Source organism: Lynx canadensis, chromosome A1 (genome assembly GCF_007474595.2).
Source record: "Lynx canadensis isolate LIC74 chromosome A1, mLynCan4.pri.v2, whole genome shotgun sequence".
Lineage (NCBI taxonomy): Eukaryota > Metazoa > Chordata > Mammalia > Carnivora > Felidae > Lynx > Lynx canadensis.
In genome coordinates, this window is record NC_044303.2 from 173360210 (window position 1) to 173380961 (window position 20752).

General features: G+C 53.5%; 2 protein-coding genes and 1 long non-coding RNA gene across 6 annotated transcripts; 2 read left to right on the plus strand and 1 right to left on the minus strand.

The window, feature by feature from the left end:
• Positions 1–208: 208 nt before the first annotated feature.
• Positions 209–14490, plus strand: DOK3 (docking protein 3). 2 transcript variants are annotated; one of them, XM_030326678.1, is made up of 7 exons: positions 209–213; positions 6083–6086; positions 9920–10018; positions 10980–11285; positions 13075–13174; positions 13285–13457; positions 13578–14490. In XM_030326678.1, the coding sequence occupies exons 3-7, from the start codon at positions 9953–9955 to the stop codon at positions 14274–14276; spliced, it is 1344 nt and encodes a 447-aa protein (XP_030182538.1). In that variant the 5' UTR covers positions 209–213; positions 6083–6086; positions 9920–9952; the 3' UTR covers positions 14277–14490. The 2 variants fall into 2 exon arrangements, with proteins under 2 accessions (XP_030182538.1, XP_030182529.1); XM_030326669.1 differs by lacking the exons at positions 209–213; positions 6083–6086 and having other exon boundaries at positions 9913–10018; positions 13578–14489.
• Positions 2091–20707, minus strand: LOC115521460. 3 transcript variants are annotated; one of them, XR_004343917.1, is made up of 3 exons: positions 20525–20707; positions 8407–8477; positions 2091–3356 (listed from the first exon to the last, which is right to left on the minus strand). It is a non-coding gene; the product is annotated as an uncharacterized LOC115521460 (long non-coding RNA). The 3 variants fall into 3 exon arrangements; XR_004343916.1 differs by having other exon boundaries at positions 8407–8562; XR_003971069.1 differs by lacking the exon at positions 20525–20707 and having other exon boundaries at positions 8407–8615.
• On the plus strand, positions 2565–7921 carry DDX41 (DEAD-box helicase 41). Its single transcript, XM_030326587.1, has 17 exons — positions 2565–2644; positions 2726–2836; positions 3091–3250; positions 3328–3402; positions 3529–3589; positions 3717–3853; positions 4241–4313; positions 4435–4588; positions 4665–4801; positions 5655–5817; positions 5997–6128; positions 6420–6491; positions 6627–6723; positions 6863–7012; positions 7096–7167; positions 7284–7394; positions 7572–7921. The coding sequence occupies exons 1-17, from the start codon at positions 2618–2620 to the stop codon at positions 7706–7708; spliced, it is 1869 nt and encodes a 622-aa protein (XP_030182447.1). The 5' UTR covers positions 2565–2617; the 3' UTR covers positions 7709–7921.
• Positions 20708–20752: the final 45 nt, after the last annotated feature.

Genomic DNA, 20752 nt, shown 5'->3' on the forward strand with positions numbered 1-20752 from the left:
TCTGCCTTAGTCATTAACCTCATTGAGCACATACTATGTGTCAGCAGTTCAGTAATTTCCTCTTAATTCTTACAGCAGTTCTAAATGGGACTGTTATCCCAATTTATAGATGAGGAAACTAAAGCTAAGACAGGCAAGTGACTTCAGTGCACTCAGTCTGGCTGACTTGGATTAGAGCATAGGCCTGTATAACAGCAGCATCTGTGCTCTTTCCTCCTGTTGGGAGGACTCTGGTATGTAAACTTGAGCAGCTGTTTCCCCATACTGTGTTTGTTTCCCCCTCTGCAAAACCAGTGAGTTGGAGGAGTGAGACTCGATCTCTTTGCAACTGATGTGAGATGGAGTCTGGGAAAGGCTTACGGCCTTTATGGACTGTACACCTGTAACCTGGGTGATTCACATTGTCAGGAGAAGTGGAGTAAATGAAGTTCCTCTAAATTGGATCTGACTTTCCAATGGGAATGAGACCTGTAACCTAAGTACTGGATTGTTGAGGATAATGAACCCTTCTGTAAAGTAAAGCAAACTACCTCATTCCTACCCCACTACCCCCCACAGTAAATCTGGTTCTTAAATTCAGATTTTAATATAATAGGTTTGTTAAACAATGCTTTCTCGTACACACTTGTGTTTCCAACTCCTTGTCCCCAATGTCATTTTCTCTCTAAAACTGACACTTAACTTGAGCTTGTGTGGGAAGCAGTGGAGGCTGTGGCCACTCAGTCACTAAGAGCCCTTTATGGAGAGGTGGGAGCAGGATCAGAAACTGTTCCCTCCCCCTTCTATTCCTCCCAGGTTGAATCCCACCACGGGCTGTCAGTGCCAGCTTCCTCTTCTAAAGATCTTAAAAACCATCACTCACAGGCTCACAATTCCTGGTCCCTGGACTTTCCTAATCTCCAAGAAAGTATGCAAACTCCCCTGTGAAACCTGTCTGTATATGTATTACCTTTGTTCTTCTTTCCTTTCAACTCTTGCACCAGGCTCCCGTGCTGCAACTGAACTGGCATAATTATCTGAAATTCTGCTTCATCATTCAAAAATTGCAGGTCTGATCAAGGAGCTGCTTTACCTACAGAGAAAAACCTGTGGGTGGCATTCAGAGGCTTCCACAACCAGCCCCCACCTCCCAGCACTTCACTCCAGCAATACCAGATGACCTCAGTCTTCATCTAGGCCTGGCACTCTCAGGTCTCCCAACTTTTGCTCACACATTTCCTTTTTCCTAGATTACCTTTCCTTTATCATTTCCTGCTTATCCTTCACATTCCAGCTGAAAGGCCATTTTACAATGAGAATCAATTTGCCCTGCCTTGTGATGCTTCCAGAAAGTACTACCTTATCTGTCTTAAGATATTTCTCCTGAATATCAAGATCCATTATATTTCTGTCTCAACTAATCCATAAACTCACAAGTCAGGTTTGTGTCTTCATCTTTCATTTGCTTCAGCACTGTGCACAATACCCAGCACGTGCTCATGTTAAATACATGAATGGAGGAAAGAATAGTACTGACCCATCACTCCTCTTCAAAAGTCACCAGTGGGCTTGCCTGGGTGGCTCAGTTGGTTGAGCCTTGACTCTTGATTTTGGCCCAGGCGATGTTCTCCCAGTTGGTGGGATGGAGCCCGGAGCTCAGGCTTGGCAATGACACCGCAGAGCCTGCTTGGAATTTTCTCTCCCTCTCTCTGCACCTTTCCTGCCCTCACGCTCATTCTTTCTCAAATAAAAGTCCCCAGTGAAGTTGAAGTTACTTTTGACAGGGCCCTGCATGCCCTGGTCCCTGTCTACCTATCCAGCTTTAGCTCTGACCACTCCTATCCCTACAGCAGCCGGCCACGTGACCCGTCTGTTCCTTGAGGAATCTGTGTGCTTGCACAAGGCCAGACCTTCACTCCTGCAGGGCCCTCCATCAGAAGGCTTCTCTCCCTTTCCTCCCCTCCCTGTTCTGAGATTCTACACTTCTCTGGAAGCTCAGATCTAGGTCTCCTCGAAGCCTCTGGTTCCCCAGGCAGTGAGTTACTCTAAGCTCTATCACAGCATTTACAATAATAATAACTTCGTACATAAGTACAGACCCTCAGCGAAAACACTGTCATCAGTATTTTATTTATCCCTCACCACTCTGAACATACGTGTTGTCACATAGATAAGGACGCCAGTCAGAGCTGCGGTGCAAGTTGATTCGTTACCCGCGCCCCGTGCCCGGGATGGAGTCCCCGGTGGGGTCCCAGCTGGCCCAGTCCCGGAACGTGCCAGATGACGTCAGGCTATGGGCGAAGCTAGGCCTCCGGTAGGCGGGTCTCTTCTGTATCTCCACTCGTGGGACCTTCCACCAGGCTTCGTTTGAGCTTTTAGCGCATGCTCCAAGTCCTCCAGCGTCCCATAATGCATTGTATGACGCTTCGCCCTCGCCCCTGGCAACAAATGCGCAGCCGCCCCAGGGTACTTTGACGCTGCACTGCCTGACAGGGTCTCGGGAAAGTTTGTCCCTCTGCGCGATCCGGCACTCAGAGGTCGTTGCTAGGTGCCGACCTTCCGCTTCTTCACATCTGATTGGATCTCACGCAAAAATTGAGGCGGGGTTTTACCGTAGCGCGCCTGCGTACAGCAAAGGATGGAGGACTCGGAACCTGAACGGAAGGTGGGAGCGAGGTAGGGGTCGGTGCGGGTGGCGAGCAGCTGTGAAAGCGGGGGCCTGGGCCTAATTCATGTGTATCTGTAGCGTGTTCGCACAGATGAAGCGACTGCCACAGGAAGCCGCTCCGAGGCGGAGGATGAGGACGACGAAGACTACGTGCCTTACGTGCCTTTGCGACAGCGGCGGCAACTGTTGGTGAGGGCCTCGGGTCGGAAGAGAAATGAGGGTGTGGGAGGGAGGGTGGCATCCAGTGGAGTGAGCTGTCAGTAGTTGGGACCGTGGCCCCTAGGCAAACCAGGGACTGCCAGTCTGATCTGAGGGGTAGGGCACCTCCATGTCGCGTGGCACAGGACCCTCTCCCAAAAACCAAGATCCTGACGCAAGCCCCCTGGGCCCGATACTCCGCTTTGTCTTGGGCTTGGCTCTGAGGGGCGCTGGTGGAACCTCAGCTCCAGAAGCTATTGCAGCGAAGGCGCAAAGGAGCTGCGGAGGAGGAGCTGCAGGACAGCGGCAGCGAGCCCCGGGGAGATGAGGACGACATCCCTCTGGGCCCACAGTCCAACGTCAGCCTCCTGGATCAGCACCAGCACCTTAAAGAGAAGGCTGAAGGTGTGCTGGGAAGCAGCGGGGAGGCTCAATTTGGTGCACTGCTTTGGCATGTCTCTGACATCTGCTTCTTTTCTCAGCTCGCAAGGAGTCTGCCAAGGAGAAGCAGCTGAAAGAAGAGGAAAAGATCCTGGAGAGTGTGGCAGAGGGCCGAGGTATGGTTGTAGTCAGGCAAGGGGAGAGGTGGACTAAGCCTCCTCCCTAGCCCCAGGCATGTTATATCTGAAGGTCCTGGCCTCTGGGAAGCAAGAGCCATCCCTGAGCCAGATCTGTCTCCTCAGCTTTGATGTCGGTGAAGGAAATGGCCAAGGGAATCACATATGACGATCCAATCAAAACCAGGTATGTCTTTCTAGACTGTGGAAAAGCAGTCATCTTTACTTGGAATGGTATGTAGCTGAGCCTGGCAGGGACACCCCAGAGCCAGCTGTGCCTGGGACCTCTCTTGACCCCCACCACCCACTCACAGTTGGACACCTCCCCGTTATGTCCTGAGCATGTCTGAAGAGCGGCATGAGCGCGTGAGGAAGAAGTATCACATCCTGGTGGAAGGAGATGGTATCCCACCACCCATAAAGAGCTTCAAGGAAATGAAATTTCCTGCAGGTACTGGGAATTTGATGGTCAAACAACTGTGAGCCTGTGTCCCAGCCTCCCCTGAGCTTAGCATCTGCAGCGATGAGTCAGGTAGTGAGAATGGAGGGATTTGAGGAGGGGTTTCTTTAGGTTTGAATTACATTTGCCCCAGTTGTCCCTATTTACTGTCCTCTGCCATTAGGGAGCTTCAGTGGGCAAGTGACATTAGCCTTAAATGGACCTGGGTGCAAATCCTGCCTCCACTCAGCCTAGAAGTCTTGGACAAGTCTATTTTTCTCTCTCTCTTTCTCTGGGCCTCATTTGTAACTCAAAGAGGGTAGTGCTAATTTTACAGCTTTGGGGGCCTGATAAAGTATCCATGAGACACAAGGATAATGCTAAAGTTGTTTTCCATAGCCATCCTGAGAGGCCTGAAGAAGAAAGGCATCCACCACCCAACACCCATTCAGATCCAGGGCATCCCCACCATGTGAGTATGGGGGGCCCTGAAGAGGGTGGTGATGGGAAGGAGTAGTCACTAGGTATCCATCTGGAGACCCATTCCCTGCATTCTACTGAACCTGATCATCGGGCCTGTTCTCTCCCAATAGCCTGTCTGGCCGTGACATGATAGGTATTGCCTTCACGGGTTCAGGCAAGACATTGGTGTTCACATTGCCTGTCATCATGTTCTGCCTGGAACAAGAAAAGAGGTTACCTTTCTCCAAGCGTGAAGGGCCCTATGGACTCATCATCTGTCCCTCAGTAAGTAAGCCAGGCTGGAGGGCAGGGCAGAGACAGGCCTGCCTTCTGGTGCTAACCTCTGCCCCTGTGCCTGCAGCGGGAGCTGGCCCGGCAGACCCACGGCATTCTGGAGTATTATTGCCGCCTGCTACAGGAGGATAGCTCCCCACTCCTGCGCTGCGCTCTCTGCATTGGGGGCATGTCTGTCAAAGAGCAGATGGAAACCATCCGACAGTGAGCATAAGCACCCCCTGGGCCTCCCCAGAGCCCGTAGATAAACCAAAGGGCCCTTTGCTTTAACTACCCCCACATACCCTTACAGAAACCTTCTGTGGACCTAGTCCTCAAGAAGCTTTTTGTCTGATGGTGAGATCAGTTGGGTTGGGACAGAGGGATGTGGTAAGGTACTGTGGGAGCACAACAGATGGAATGGGGACATTTGGGAGGTCAGGGGGTCAGGGCATTCTGGGCAGAAGGCACAGAGGTGAAGGACCCAGGGTTTCCAGGAAGGTCAGAGCCATCCAGTGTGGTCCATCATGGAAGCTGAGGCACTAGGGCAGGGCTGGATCCATGGCCTTTCCACACAGCGCAGTCCCTAGGAGACAATGCCAGATGCCCTGGACCAGGCTCTGGGGTCACAGACCGGCCAGACCTAGACCCTTCTTTCCAAGGCATTCCCAGTCTCAAGGAAGATTCAGATACAGAAAAGATTAATTCCGCATACCAGGAAAGTGAGCCTGTCAACACCTACAAAGGGAGTTACAGGAGCACAGACTAAGGCCTATTTGGAGATTCAGATAAACCCTCCTGGGGGCTAGGGGAGTGAGTGATCTAGAAGGGGGAAGGATATGCAAGCAGAGGTGACTCATGGCTGGGTAGGAGCTCTGGAGCAGAGCAGTGGTCAAGAAAGCTGTAGCCCCTTCCAGGAGAGATGTGTTTTGCAAGTAGGGCAGGGTGGCGGAAGTGATGAGGGGACAGATGAGGAGAGACAGGAAAGAGGCCAGAGGGCAGAATGAGCAGAGTGGCAGCCCTTAGGTGCAGGGATGGGCAGGTAGCCCTGACCTCAGGGTCTCTTCTTGATCCCCAGTGGTGTGCATATGATGGTGGCCACCCCTGGGCGCCTCATGGATCTGCTGCAGAAGAAGATGGTCAGCCTAGACATCTGTCGCTACCTGGCTCTGGACGAGGCTGACCGCATGATTGACATGGGTTTCGAGGGCGACATCCGCACCATCTTCTCCTACTTCAAGGTGCCCATGCCTGCCTGGCCAGGGCTTCTGGCCACCCTCCCCAGGACGCCACATTCAACTGTGGCAGGCCCTGAGGCCCTGCACTGCACACCCACTGGCCCTGATTCAGGGGGCTACATCCCAGCTCCTTGGTCTTCCCAGGCCTCCCATTCCCTCATTCCCACCCTACTCTTTTTCAGGGCCAGCGGCAGACCCTACTTTTCAGTGCCACCATGCCTAAGAAGATTCAGAACTTTGCCAAGAGTGCCCTGGTAAAGCCTGTCACGATCAACGTGGGACGTGCCGGAGCCGCCAGCCTGGATGTCATCCAGGTAGGCAGGCACTCCTGATGAGGACACCTTCTAGGGTCTCTTTTGTGAGGGTTGGATCTGGCTAGGCTCCATCAAAGCTGTTGGAGTAGGGTTGAGGGACCACCTTGTGGTCACTGGGGGTTTCATCTAAGCCTCAGCCCTTAGCAGCAGACATTCTTAGGGTGACCAGTCCTTGATGACAATAGGCTTCTGGTCCCCTCCCAGCCAGGATTGGGGGCCCAGGCTCTGTGGCAGGGTCATGGCTGGTGAGCCCATTTGCAGGCCCACCTGACCTGGCCCCTGTGGTGGCAGGAGGTGGAATATGTGAAGGAAGAGGCCAAGATGGTATACCTGCTCGAGTGCCTACAGAAAACACCCCCACCCGTGAGTGCAGCCAGCCAGGCTGACCCTGGACCTCTGGGATGAAGGGGAGAGGGCAGTGAGGGGTAGTATGCTGGAGAAGGTTGGGCATGCCCAGTTGGAGTCAACCCTCATGACTGGAGTTGGTCCTCTGGACAGGTGCTCATCTTTGCGGAGAAGAAGGCAGATGTGGATGCCATCCACGAGTACTTGCTGCTCAAGGGGGTCGAAGCGGTGGCCATCCATGGGGGCAAAGGTCAGAGTAGTGCATGCATAGGCATGGATTCTGCTGCCATTGCAGCCCCTCACCTAAACCCTTTCCCTGCCTGGTGAGCCTAGCACTACTTCCCAGACTCCTGCTGTCACTCTGATGGCTCCTGCCTAACCTTCCCCAGACCAGGAGGAACGGACCAAGGCCATCGAGGCATTCCGGGAAGGCAAGAAGGATGTCCTGGTGGCCACAGACGTAGCCTCCAAGGGCTTGGATTTCCCTGCCATCCAGCATGTCATAAATTATGACATGCCTGAGGAGATCGAGAACTACGGTGGGGAGCTTGGGGGTCAGCGGTGTGGGCTAGACCCCAACCCATGGGCAGTGGGCCAGAGGATTTGTTCCCTCTCTCTGCAGTGCACCGTATCGGCCGTACCGGGCGCTCAGGAAACACAGGTATCGCCACGACCTTCATCAACAAGGCCTGTGGTAAGTCTGCCACCAGGGCCACCTCAGCTGTCCCCTGGGTCATCTGCCTGTGGCTACACGGGTCTTGGCTACAGGGCCCAGGGTTGGTCCTGATGGTTCCATCCTTACCTCCACAGATGAGTCGGTGCTGATGGACCTCAAAGCCCTGCTGCTAGAGGCTAAGCAGAAGGTACCACCCGTGCTGCAAGTGCTACACTGTGGAGATGAGTCCATGCTGGACATTGGAGGTGACTGGAGCAGGAGTGGGGGTCCAGTGGGGGGTGGGGGGAGACATGACAGGAACACCAGAAAACAAGTCTGTGCTGCACATCAGAGGGCAGGGGCAGGAGGTCCTGGGGGAGCCAAGGTCTGGGATATGGAGCCTGGCCTTGCAATCATGCTGACTCTCACCCCCGTGCCCCCAGGAGAGCGTGGCTGTGCCTTCTGTGGTGGCCTGGGCCATCGAATCACGGACTGCCCCAAACTGGAGGCTATGCAGACCAAGCAGGTCAGCAACATTGGCCGCAAGGATTACCTGGCTCACAGCTCCATGGACTTCTAAGCCATCTATCATACCTTGTCTCCAAGAGGCCTCAGTCTCCAGCCACCTCCCACATACACACCAGCCCCTTGGACAAAAAGCCAGCATCCTCGGCCCAGCTGGCCTGGGCTGGGCCAGGCTGGGCCTGGCTGCCTGCTCCCTGTGTCCCCCAGGATTCTATTTTTGTTCCCCTTTACCCCAGTTGTCATTAAAGCACAAGCCTCTCTGGTCTCAGCCCAGCCCCGCCTCTGTGTTCGTCTTACCTGACCCCTGCTTCCTGGGTAGGCCTCACCCTCTGACTTCCATAGCCCCTCTGAGGCAGGGAACTGGCATCTCCTACTGCTACCGCCAACACTCAGGCTGCTGGGTCTTAGTTGTGGAAGCAGCCATGTAGCTGGGGTCCCCTTCTGGGGGCTCTGGCTATCTCCTCTGGGCTAGCTGGATTGGTGACTCGAGAGACCGCATTGGTGGGCCAAGGGGAAATGGTTGGGTTTTCTGGTCTCTGGTTGGCTCTTTATAATCTCCAGCCTTGCCCCAGCCTCCCTCTTCCTGTCAGCTGAATGAAGCTCTTGGGGCCCCTTGGGAGGCGACTTCCTGCCTCAGGCCCCCTGCCCACTTGCCGGCCCACACAGGCTCCCAGTAGGAACCCTCTGTTCCCCTCACCAAGGGGGTAAGCAGATGCCACAGGACTGCTGCTCAAGCCACTAGTGCTCACTTACCTCACTCCGTGCCCAGCTCTCTGTTGGGCTCAGGATCCAGGCAATCCAGATAGACGTCTGCTGAGAAGCTCCTAGGTAAGTGGCAGAGGCAGATGAGAAATGAATAACGGGGTGGCAGTCAGGAGACCGCTGGCAAATGGAACAGGATTTCAGCATCTGGCAAGGGGTAGGCAGAGGAAGAGCACTGGCAACGATTTCTCTGTGCCCGGCACTTCATGTGCAAGACCACATGCTTATCCCAGCAGGACAGCAGTTGCTCAAGCCATGTTTGTCACTTGGTGTTTGGTTTGGGGCAAGTTACCTAATGTTTCTGAGCCTCAATTTCCTCATCATTGAAATGGCAATGAGCATGCAAAGGACATGGTGTCAAGCTACTGGAGCTCGGGGCTGCCCGGACTGCACTGGATACAAAGCCAGGTGGAGAGACCCTTGGAAAGATTTCCTGCCCGCACCCCATATGTGACCCCAAACGGTATTGCTTAGCCTGGTTACACATTCCTTTCTAAACGTGGCATTGAATGAGTGACATGAGTCTGTCCCCAGAATTCAGACACACACTCAGAGCCCCGATGTTAGCCTCTGGCAAGGTGAGGCAAAAAAAAAAAAAAAAAAAGGTGCCCAGCAAGAAGCAAAGTTTAAAAAAGAACATGTGAACTCTCTAGGGGCCTACTGGGGGCACACCACCCACACTCACATGACCAGGCCTTGCCATGAGGACTGAGCTTCACTGATGGGGCCCTGGTGCTCAGACAGCGTGGGGTGGTCAAGGGGACCTCCCAGGGGAAGAGGCAGCCTGGCACTGGAATGGCACAGTGATAGGGGGTTCCCTGGAGGCATTGGGCTGAAGGGAGGTAGAGGCCAGAACACAGCATCTTGAGTGATGCACTGAGGAGCCCAGGCTAGACCCAAGGGCAGTGGGAAACCAGGAAAGGCTTGGGAAGGGGAGAGACTGGTTGGTTTGGGGCTGATAGAAAGGACCATGGTGGGCCCTGTGGGACAGTGGTTCAAAGGGGAGATGTGAGGCTGGCAATGGACAGGGGCAAATGAATATTAGAAATAATTCCAAGATAAAGACAAGCAGAGTAGGACTGAGAGGGTACCAATCAGGGCTCAAGAGTGGGAAAGCAGGGAATTGGCCAGTCTGGCTAGAGGGGGGGTCCTGGGGCAGGGCTGTGGGAATGTCAGGTGCTGGGGTGTACAACCACCCTGCACAGAGGAGAGGTTGGAGCTTATGACTCACAGCCAGCTGACCCAGGTGCAGACATAGGTCATTTGCCATCCAGCGGTCTGAGGCCCCTGCCAGGGCCAGGCACATGTGGGCACCTTGGGCCAACTGAACCCCAAGGGAGAAATATGTGATGCCCCTACCCATTCCTAGCTCCTTTACTGAAGACAGGCTCCCCTCCCCCTCCCCAGCCCTGCAGCTGCCTCTCTGGACAGAGGGAGGGGGAAGTGGCCAGAAGGGGAAGTGTGAGGAGTTCCCCTCTGGCCTGTCACCAGTCTCCTCGGGCCGTCGGAGTGGCAGCCCTGGGGCCTGGCTGCGGCCATGGAGCCTCTGGAGACTCCCATCAAGGACGGTATCCTCTACCAGCAGCACGTCAAGTTTGGAAAGGTGAGGACCCTGGCTGGCAGGCAGCTGCCCAGGACAGTAGGCTTCTGCCCCAGCCTCAGCCTACCAGGACCTAGGAGAATGGGGAAGGGAGTCAGGGTGGGGGACCCAAGCAAGGTGTTGGGGAGTAGAACAGAACCCCGTTCTCAGCTTGAGTGGGTTGGGCTGAGTGGGCCTTTTTGAGACTCTGCCTTGCTTACGGATGGGGAAGCCAAGTGTGGGGAGGATCTAAGACTCCAAACCTTGGGGCAGAGCAGAGCTGCAAGGGTAGCTAACCCAACAGCCTTCCGCCCTGTGTAGTAGAGGCACCTAGGCCCCTTGAGAGAAGGCGGGGGGCTGAGCTGGAGGAGCCCCACCCTGCAGAAGAGGGCTCAGCTCCTCCCAGCTCTGTTAAGGAACATAGGGGAGTTTACCTTTCTCACCAGGCGGTAGGCCCTACACCCTCACAGCTCAGCTGCAGCTGCTGCCTGGTCAGATAAACACTCTGTTTCCTTTGCTTTACGCTATTTGCATGTTTCCTTCCTTGCCATCATGAGACTGAGGCCTTCCTCCTGCCCCAGGCCTTGTCCCTCTGGCCCAAGTGATCTTTTCTTTGGGTGTTAGGGGGTACCAACATAATGGTAGTGTCAGGTGATCTGCTTAGCTGCTAGATACTTCGGAGACATGATCCAGTAGAAGCCTCAACCTTGTGTTCTCATAACTTTTTGAGATATGAGGGCACTAGTGCCCGGGGGCGGGGGGGGGGGGTCACAGGCAATTTGTGGAGTGGATTTGAACCCACAAATGACTGGCCCCAAGCACAGACTTCCCCCCTGCTGGGCTGGCCCTGGCAAGGCCTCCTCCTCTGGGGCAAGCAGAGGCCAGCCTGGGTGGTCAGGAGCATTTGCCAAGCAGGTTGTGCAGAGCTGAGCTATGGGGAGAACTGCTACCCAAGGGTCTTATCCCTCATCCTCATCTCCCACAGAAGTCCTGGCGAAAAGTATGGGGTCTGCTGTATGCAGGAGGCCCATCAGGTGTGGCACGGCTGGAAAGCTGGGAGGTCCGGGATGGTGGCCTGGGGCCAGCAGGTGACAGGTCTGCGGGACCTGGCCGGCGTGGGGAACGGCGGGTCATCCGCCTGGCTGACTGCGTGTCTGTGCTGCCTGCTGATGGTGAGAACTGCCCCAGAGACACTGGTGCCTTCCTGCTCACCACCACAGAGCGCAGTCATCTACTGGCCGCACAGCATCGCCAGGAGTGGATGGGCCCCATCTGTCAGCTGGCCTTCCAGGTGAGCATAAGGCTGGTGGGCAGAGCATCCAGGGGCCAGAGGTGGACCACCTGACTCCCCCACCTTGTTCATCTCCATGCTCATTCACATCCTATCACTCAGCAAGTACCTGCCAAGCACCTATAAGCCTAGGGAAATAGCCCAGAAGCCCACAGAATGAATCTCCAGTGGCCATACATGCTATGGAGAACATGAAAGCCCGAGTAGGACCAGGGGTGAATGGCAGGACATTAGATGGGAAGGCCTCTCAGGAAGGGACAGTGAGACTGAGTCCTCAAAGACAAATAAGGACCCACCAGGCAAAGATCTGAGGGAAGAGTGATGCAGACACTAAGGTCTGAGAAGCGTCCTGAACAGAGGGAGCAGAGTGGGCAAAGGCCCTGAGGCAGGGAAAAGTTTGGTATGTTAAAAGGGCAGAAAGGCCAGCGTGGCTGGAGGGTAAGGAATGGGTAGGAACCCAGGAGGGAGCAAAACTGGAGAATATGGTGGGACCAGCTGAAACTACTTTAGGACACATGCAGAGTTTGGAATTTTATTCTGAGTGAGAGAAGCCTTTGGCGGGGGTGGGGGGTCTTTGGGGAGCCAGGGACTGAGAGCTTTAAAGCTTCACAGGGTCTGTGATAGACCAAAAGGAAATGAGGCTGGAGGTTCCTCAAAAAGTTAAACATAGAGTTGCCATATGACCCAGCAATTCCACTAGTAGGTGTATACCCAAGAGAATTGAAACAGGTGTTCAAATAGCACTTGTATGAGAACACTCAGAGCAGCGTTATTCACAATAGCTCAAAGGTGCAGACAACCCCAATGTCCATTACCAATGAATGGATAAACCAAATGTAGTCCATCCATACAACAGAATGTTACATGGCCATATAAAAAAGAATGAGGTACTGATATATGCTAATACCATAAATGAACCTGGAGACCATCATGCTAAGTAAAAGGAGCCAGACACAAAAGACCACATATTAGTATGATTCTATTCATGTGAAACACCAAGAATAGGCAAATCCATAGGGACAGACAGCATATTTGTTGTTGCCAGGGGGTGGGGGAAGGGGGACCGGGGAGTGACTGCTTATGGGTACAGGGTTTCCATTTGGAACAATGAACAAATTCTGGAATTAGATAAAGGTGATCGTTGCACAATCTTGTGACTATACCAAAATCACTGAATTATACACTTTAAAATGGTGAAATGGTAACTTTTATGTTGTGTATTTCAACACAATATTTTAAATTAAAAACAAACAAATGAAGAAAATGAACAGGAGCAAGAAAACCAGTGAGGAAGCTGTTGCATGTGACCCTGGCCATACTACTATGGGCCAAGGTGGTTGTGGAGGAGGTGCTGATAGAGCTCCGAGGAATTGAGGGGGTGAGGAGTTGGAAGGGGGAGTTGGCGAAAGAGGGCTTGGGGAAGATCTAGTAGCCAGTTCACTCATGTGTCCCATCCCTGAAGCTCCTGCCCCTTTGTCACTCCAAGCTGTTAGGGACACATACAGGCAGGCCCAGTCCCTGGCCAAGTGCAGGTGCAATGGGGACATCCTCTTGTGTGTCACTACTTTACAGCTCTCGGCACTCTCAAGGGGGAAGGTGGGGGTTGCAGGTGGGAAAATAGAGGGGTGCCCAAGGTCATGCAGTGGGTCAGGGGCAAAGCTGGAAGTGGAACTCAAGTCCCTAGGTGCTCCTGCTTGTCCTGGAGTCCTGGTTTACTGGCCCAGGGAAAGGATGTGGGAAGAGGAGTGGGGGTGAGGGCTCTAACTTCTGGCCTTTTTTCATTCCTTAGGGCACAGGAGAGTATCCCTCAGGATCAGGGGAGGTGGAGGCTCCCAAGAGGGGCCTGGTCCCCATGGAGGAGAATTCCATCTACTCCTCCTGGAAGGAAGGTGAGTCAGGGAGGTGCAGGTGCAGACTCAGCCATCCTATACTTGGGGCTGGGGCCTTTGGAGGACCCATATGGGCTGTACCTGATGCCTCACCACCATCCTGCCTGCAGAGGGCGAGTTTCCAGTAGTGGTACAGAGGACGGAGGCTGCCACCCGCTGCCAGCTGAAGGGGCCCTACCTCCTGGTGCTAGGCCAAGATGCCATCCAGCTAAGGGAGCCCTCCAGCCCCCAGGCCCTCTACACCTGGCCCTACCGCTTCCTGCGCAAGTTCGGCTCTGACAAGGTGAGGTGCTGGGCAGCTACCCCACCCCACTGGCCCTGCTGGGAAGGGTGGCAAGTGGAGGGGTGCCCCGGGTCCCTCCACCTCTAATCCGCCCAAACCACCCCCCACCCCCATGTCCAGGGCGTGTTCTCCTTTGAAGCCGGCCGCCGCTGTGACTCTGGCGAGGGCCTCTTCGCCTTCAGCAGCCCCCAAGCCCTCGACCTGTGCAGGGCTGTGGCTGCTGCCATTGGCCGCCAGCGGGAGCGGCTGCCAGAGCTGGCTGGGCCCCGGCCCTGTCCCCTGCCTCGGGCCACCTCCCTGCCTTCACTGGACCCACCAGGAGAGCTACGGGAGGTGCCCCCGGGGCCCGAGCCACCCAGCGCCCGGAGGGCATGCCTGGTTGAGCCCGGGCCCCAGAGCCTACCCCTACTGCTGAGCCCAGCACCCCATGATGAGTCGGCACCTGGGCTCTATGCCTCAGTGTGCAAGCGAGCCAGCGTGCCCCCAGGCAAGGCCGAGCACCTCTATGAGAACCTGTGCATGCTGGAGGCAGGTCCCGTGCTGCCCAGGGATAGGGACCCAGAGCAGGAGGGTCCCAGCCGCCGCAGCCCCCTGGCCAGCCCCATCTACCATAACAGCGAGGACTTGGGTTGGCCTAGCCCTGCCCACGACAGCAGCCTGGAGGCCCAGTACCGGAGGCTGCTGGAACTGGAGCTGGATGACAGTGATGAGGTGGGGGGCTCTGGCCGCCCCAGTGCTCACTCAGGCTTCAAGGCCAAGCTAGTGACGCTGCTGAGCCGTGAGCGGAGGAAGGGCCCAGCCCCCTGCGACCGGCCCTGAAAGCCTTGTATGGATCTCTGCGACAGGAGAGAAAGGCGCTCTGCTCTCCCTGGGCCGGGAAGGCGGGCAAACAATGGACATCTGGGACACACACCTGCATCCACTCTAGCCTACGGATATAAGGCAGGCAGCTTGGGGAGGACCCCTCATGTGCCCTGTGGGCCCCCCAATGTATAGTGTACAGATTTGCTGGTAATAAAACCTCCCAACTCTGCTCTTGGTCCCACCTTATAGCCCACACTGTGCACCTCCAATCTTCAGCTCCTGGCAATGGCACTCACTGATCCACATGGACACACAGCCCCTCACTCACGTGTACTGCACCTAACACCAGTGCCCTGTACTAGGTTCTGGGGGACACACATAAGCCAGACTTAAACTTTGCGACCCGTGGGCTCAAGTCCACTAGAGCAGATGTATGGGGTGCAGACAATTATGGCCCGTATAGTCCTGGGCAATAAAAATGGCTGGGACAGTAGGACAGGAGGAGAAATTGGGCTTGCTGATGAGTGAGGTGCCCTCTGAATTAAGTGTGAAGGGTAGGCAGGGCATTACCAGATGGGCAGCTAGCCCCAGGGCTTTCCAGGCTGAGTGTAGGTATGCACTGGCCCTGAGATGAAGGGAAAAGCATGGTCACAGAGGGCTCCAAGAGGCTGATAGGGAATTGGTGGCCGAGCATGAGAGGCCTGACCATCCTGCAATGAGCTTGGTCTCATCTTCAGCAGAGAGACACAGCCAGATAAAGAAAGGAGAAGCATGGAAAACAAATTTGAGGGAGTCTAACTGGAGGCCAGGAAGCCTGAGCTGGGGAGGAAATAAGAGGGGGGGGGAGCGGGGGGGGTGTCAAAGGGACTTCAAAGATCTGCACAACCAAAATGCCTGCTTCACTGAGACTTAAAAATGTGCAGACACTTCTAGGGAAACTTGGGCCTCAGTCTCCTCAACTGTCAAGGACAAAATTCAAATTACCTACCGGGCATGCATTCATTCCTTAGAGTTTTACTTACCTGCCTGTTCTATGCCAGGCACTGGGGACATAGCCATGTTCAAGACAATGAGGTCCTGTTCTCAAGAAGCCCACGTTCCAGAAGAAGATAAGCAAACCTCTTGAAGACTATAGTGCCCTCATGCTACTCTGGTCACTAACCCTGGGGCTTCCATGCACAAAAGCATCATGCCCCCCAAGAACCTGCCCGCCCCCAGCCCCTTGACCTCAACTGCACCTCAACTGTCCATGCCCTTGGCACATCCTGAACCTCTTCTTCATGACATTGATGCTTCCTCGGCACAGTCTTGTTTCCAAGCATCCACCTCTGGCCACCTCCTTTTCTCCTTCCAGCCCTCTTCCTCAAGCATGGCCCATAAAGCTCCTCTTCAGCCTCACTGACTTACAAGACCCTTTCCTCACCATCTGTGCAGTCACTGTCTGCATCCTTGTCCAACTTAGATTCTGTGCTCCACCAATGGAGTGACCCCCTTGTGCTCCTCTCTCCTTCCATCTTAGTTGTCTGGCAAAGCGCCCAGCTTCAGATGAACCCAATTCCCCTCTGTGCCTGCACCCTGGCAGCTGCCCATGGCCACGGAAATTACATAACCAGGCTGACCACATTCTCTCATGTTGTGATCTCGAAGCTCAGATAGACAGACTCTCAGGAGAGATGCTTTCCTCCTCCCAAGACCTTCCTACCTTCTCCTCTCCATCCCTACCCATTCTCATCTCAAAGATATCCTGGAGAAATAGCAGCTGACAGAAGTGAACGCCTTTGTCCTTCCACCACTTCATCAACAAGGGCCCCAGCAGCTGCACCATGTCCCTCCACCCCTGCAATGGAAGAAATGTCTGTTCCCCAGCCCGCACTCCAACCCCAGCTCCTTACTGCACAGCTCAGCACACTGAGCTGTCCCCTCTCCTCAGCCCAATGAATTCTACCACCATCATCATCATTTCCAGCCACATGTAAACATGCTCCATAATTTAACATCTTTGAAGGAAACCCTTGGGGGCACCTAGGGGGCTCAGGCGGTTGAGCAATTGATTCTTGATTTCAGCTCAGGTCATGATCTCACGGTTCGTGAGGGTCTGTGCTGACAGTGCAGAGCCTGCTTGCGATTCTCTCTCTCTCTCTCTCTCTCTCTCTCTCTCTCTCTCTCTCTCTCTCCCTCTCTCTCTGTTCCTCCCCTGCTTGTGCACGCTTGCTCTCTCTCTTTCTCTCTCAAAATAAATAAACTTTAAAAAATAAATAAAAATAAAGGAAACCTTTGACCTCACATTCTTTTTTTTTTTTAATGTTTGCATTTACTTATCTTTGAGAGAGCGCATGCACAAACAGGGGAGGGGCAGAGACAGAGGGAGACAGAATCTGAAGCAGGCTCCAGGTTCTGAGCTGTCAGCACAGAGCCTGACACAGGCGCGAACCCAAAAACTGTGAGATTATGACTTGAGCCAAAATCATGTGCTCAACCGACTGAGCCACCCAGGCACCCCTTGACCTTGCATTCTGCTTCAGACCCCTCCCCATTCCCTTTTCCTCTTCACAGCGAAACTCCTCAAAAGAGTTGTTGATTACTTTCATTTCCACTTTCTCCTATTCGCCCTTTTGCCAATTCAAGTCTCCCCGTGGTCCCCCCTGCTCCATTACATCGCTCTTATCAGGGTCACCAACTTCCTTGCTCCCCAAAACAAAAGCAACCTGGCCTCCCTGACTCCTCAGCAGCATTTGACACTCCACTTGGTTTTCTTCCATCCTCACAAATCTCTCCTTCCCAGCCTCTTCTGGCTCCTCCTCTGCCAGACTTCTGCCTGGGGCTCTGGCCTCAGACACTGTGTAGCTCAACTCTGGCTGCACACAGAATAACCTGGAGCCTTTTTATTTTTTATTTTTTTCAATATTTAATTACTTATTTTTGAGAAAGAGTGGTAGGAGAGAGCGTGCATGAGCAGAGGAGGGTCAGAGTGAGAGGGAAAGAGAGAATCCCAAGTAGGCTCCATATTGTCAGCACAGAGCCTGATGCAGGGCTCATGAAATCATGAACCATGAGATCATGACCTGAGCTGAAATCAAGGGTCAGATGCTTAACCGACTGAGCCACACAAGCACCCACCTGGAGCCTTTTTAAAAATGCCCATGCCTGGGTCTACACACAGGGCCTGAGATTCCATCAGTCTGGGTGGGGCCTGGGCACCAGTGTGCTTTTTCAATTTCCCGCGTGATTTCAGTGTGAGTCCAAGGTGGAAAACCACTGCCCTAAGTGAGCCAAACCCGTCTCCCAGTTTCAAAGACCATCTAAATGCTCATGATTACAAAAGATATATCTTCAGCACAGACCAGTCCCCCTGAGCAACAGATTTAAGAATCCAATTGCACACTAGACTTCTGGATGTCTGAAAAGTATCTCCAAACGCAATGTGTGAAAAGAGGTTGTGGGCAGGGGGGTTGTTTGCAGTGCTGGCCACAGACAGAAAAGTCTGAAAGGATGTTGAAATCATGGGGAGATAGATTTCCTTCCCACTTATGGAAGCTCCTCCTAAGACTTTACCCATGACAGGGAAAGTCTTCCCATGATCGCTCAGGTTGCCGGCCATAGGGCAAGCTAAGGCCAGGGGGATCCCCAGTCACTCTGGCTACAGCAGAGACCCCTTCACCCCATGGTGACAAGCCAGCCCTTGGCAGCTCAGCAAATCCCAGGACACACTGGAGGTTACTCAAAGTATTAGGGTGATGGCCAGAACTGGAACCCAGAACTCTGGATCTCTGTTCTGGCATGCTTTTCATTACAAATCCAAGCCTGTTTGCTTTATGGCAAAAAAGTTTTTGTGAGGTCCCAAATGGTCTATGAAAGAGAATGTCTTTGCAGATCTCCAGGATTCTAGGGCCTCACCCCGGAAATGCAGGGGTCCCAGACACTAGGGGGCACTGTGTCCTAGCCTGAGGCCTGTTCCTTCCCTTGGGCTGCCTATGCAGGGAACACTGGTGGCATCATCCAGGTCTGAGCCTTGCACAATCTAAGGAATAGGACCCTGGAGTCCTCTGCTAGAGGGCTGCCAGGACCCCCAGGCTGCCACTTGTTCCTTTACTCATTTGCTGTTTCACTTTCTCAATCCTTCTTTCATCTGTTCATTCACATCTACTGTGTACAGACACTGGGGCAATGGTGGACAGGACAGACAAGTCCCTGCTCTAATGGGACTGACATTCTAATGGGGACAAAGGGCAATGAAGAAACAAGCACCTAATATAATGTGAGATGGTGGTAAGTACTATGGGGAAAAATAAAGCAGGGTAAGGGACTAAGTGCCTGATGCGAGTGAGGCATTAGGAGGCTATTGTTTTAGATAGGGTGATCAGGGAAGGCCCTTTGGAGGTGGCAGCAGCTGAGCAGAGACCTGAACAAAGTGAGAGAGCTGGTCGTTTAGATATCAGGGGAAACTGTTCCAAGCAGAAGGAGCTACAAGTGCAAAATCCCTGAGGCAGGAATATGCTTGATGTGTTGGAGGAACAGTAAGGAGGCCAGCATGCTTGGAGCAGAGTGAGCAAGGAGGAGAGTGGTGAGAGGCAGATTGAGCTTCTTAATGCGATGTACATATTAAGGGCCTTAGTGTTATTTCAAGTGCAACAAGAACCTAATGGAATGCTAAAAGCTGAGGATGATGTGATGTGATTTCTGCTTAAAATATCACCTTGGCTGCTGCACAGAGACTCTGGAGTAGGTAAGGATGGAAGCGGGAAGATCTGTTAGACTGTTAAGATGTCCAGGCACAAGACAGTGCCTAGGCTAGGACAACACTGGCAGCAGTGACCAGATATGGAACATATTCTGAAGGTGGAATTTGCAGAGTCTGTGGTATAACAGAAAGGAAGGATAATGCCATATTTTTACTGGATCAGGTGGATGAACTGTGATGCCATTTACTAAGGTGAGGAAAAAGTTAGGCAGAAAATCACAAGTTCAAATTGGGATATGATGAGTTGAGATATCTAGTAAACCTCCAAACAGAGATTGAGCATGGTGTTGGATATTAGAGCCTGGAGTTCTTGGGGTGATGTCAGGGCTGGACATATAACTTGGGAGTCCTTGGCATATAGGTGTTATTGATAGTCACAGGATAAGATGGGGTCCCAGAGAATGAATGTAGCCAGAAAACATATTATGGCCATGTTGGGAGGCAGATAAGAAGCCACCAAAGGAAGTGGAGAAGGAACAGCCAGTGGGGCAGGAGGAGGCACAAAGCCAGGGGAAAGAGGGAAGGCACCTGGACCAGTGCTGCTCCCTGGCAGGGTAAGAGGAAGGCTGAGAAATCACCATTGACATGATGACGTGGAGGTCATTGGAGACCCTGAGAAGAGGGAATCAGTTTAGAGGACTGGCGGAAACAATGGCCTGACTGAAGTGAGTTCAAGAAAGAGCAGGAGGTGGCTCAGTCAGTTAAGCGTCTGACTCTTGGTTTCAGCTCAGGTCACGGTCTTGCAGTTTGTAAGTTTGAGCCCCACATCAGGTTCTGCGCTGACAGATTGGAGTCAGCTTAGGATTCTCTGTTTCCCTCTATCTGCCCCTCCCCCACTTGCTCTCTCTCTCTTTCTCAAAGTAAATAAATAAACATTTAAAAAAGAAAGAGCAGAAGGAAAGCAGGAACAGGAGGAAAGCAAGTGCAGACAAGGCTATAGATAACTCCTGTGAGAAATTCTATTCCCAAGGGGAATAGAACAAAAGAGCAATAGTTGGAGGGGAGATGGGGTCAAAAGAGGATTTCTTTAAAGATAACTCTTACAGTAGTTTGTTCAGTGAGGGGAATGATGCAGAAGAGGGAAATGTGATGATGGCAGAGGGGGAGAACAGCAGCAGCCATGCCCTAGAATGAGCTAAGGGGTGGACGCCTATTCACTTACCCACACACTCTGGCTCTCAATTTCCCCTGCCACCTGCGCTGGCTGCCTGGGATGACCCATGGGGACAAAGTGGGGACTCTGCCACCCCCGCTAGAGTCACCCTGTTACACCCCCACCACAGGCGCTGACCGCTCTGGAGTGGGGTACCAGGCAACAGCCCATTTCATCAGTGTGGGGTTGTCCCAGGGCAGAGGGCTGTTGACTGCCTGGGGTCAGGGAATGGAAAGGCCCACAGGTCAGGCTGAGAGCCAAGCCAGGGGCTCCCTTCAACTCTGTCCGCTCCTGCCATTATCTTCAGCCTTCTGTAGAGGGTTCTACAAACCTAGCTTCAAGATTCCCTGTCCCCATATCATCTGAACCCACCTCCATGTGCTCCACACCCGCAAGTCCTTCCGGTTTAGAAATTCTGGAGCCGCTGATGGCTTGCACCTTCCGCGGAACAACGCCTATCCTCACGATGGGCCTGCAAGGCGAGTATTATTGTTCCATTTTTCTGAGTAGGAAACTGAGATTCAGGATGTCTAGGTCTGTTTGGTACCGAAGGCCGCTTTCTTTCGGCTCGGCCAGAGGGAGGCGCATGGGGCTGCTCGA

Bases quoted from the DNA above. Each gene is read 5' to 3' on its own strand.
- DDX41 (XM_030326587.1), top strand. From the start codon at position 2,618: ATGGAGGACTCGGAACCTGAACGGAAG. The intron at 4,589-4,664 runs GTAAGTAAGCCA...CTGTGCCTGCAG, and splicing joins GACTCATCATCTGTCCCTCA to CGGGAGCTGGCCCGGCAGAC. The intron at 7,395-7,571 runs GTGACTGGAGCA...CCGTGCCCCCAG, and splicing joins GTCCATGCTGGACATTGGAG to GAGAGCGTGGCTGTGCCTTC.
- DOK3 (XM_030326678.1), top strand. From the start codon at position 9,953: ATGGAGCCTCTGGAGACTCCCATCAAGGACGGTATCCTCTACCAGCAG. The intron at 10,019-10,979 runs GTGAGGACCCTG...CATCTCCCACAG, and splicing joins AGCACGTCAAGTTTGGAAAG to AAGTCCTGGCGAAAAGTATG. The intron at 11,286-13,074 runs GTGAGCATAAGG...TTCATTCCTTAG, and splicing joins TCTGTCAGCTGGCCTTCCAG to GGCACAGGAGAGTATCCCTC.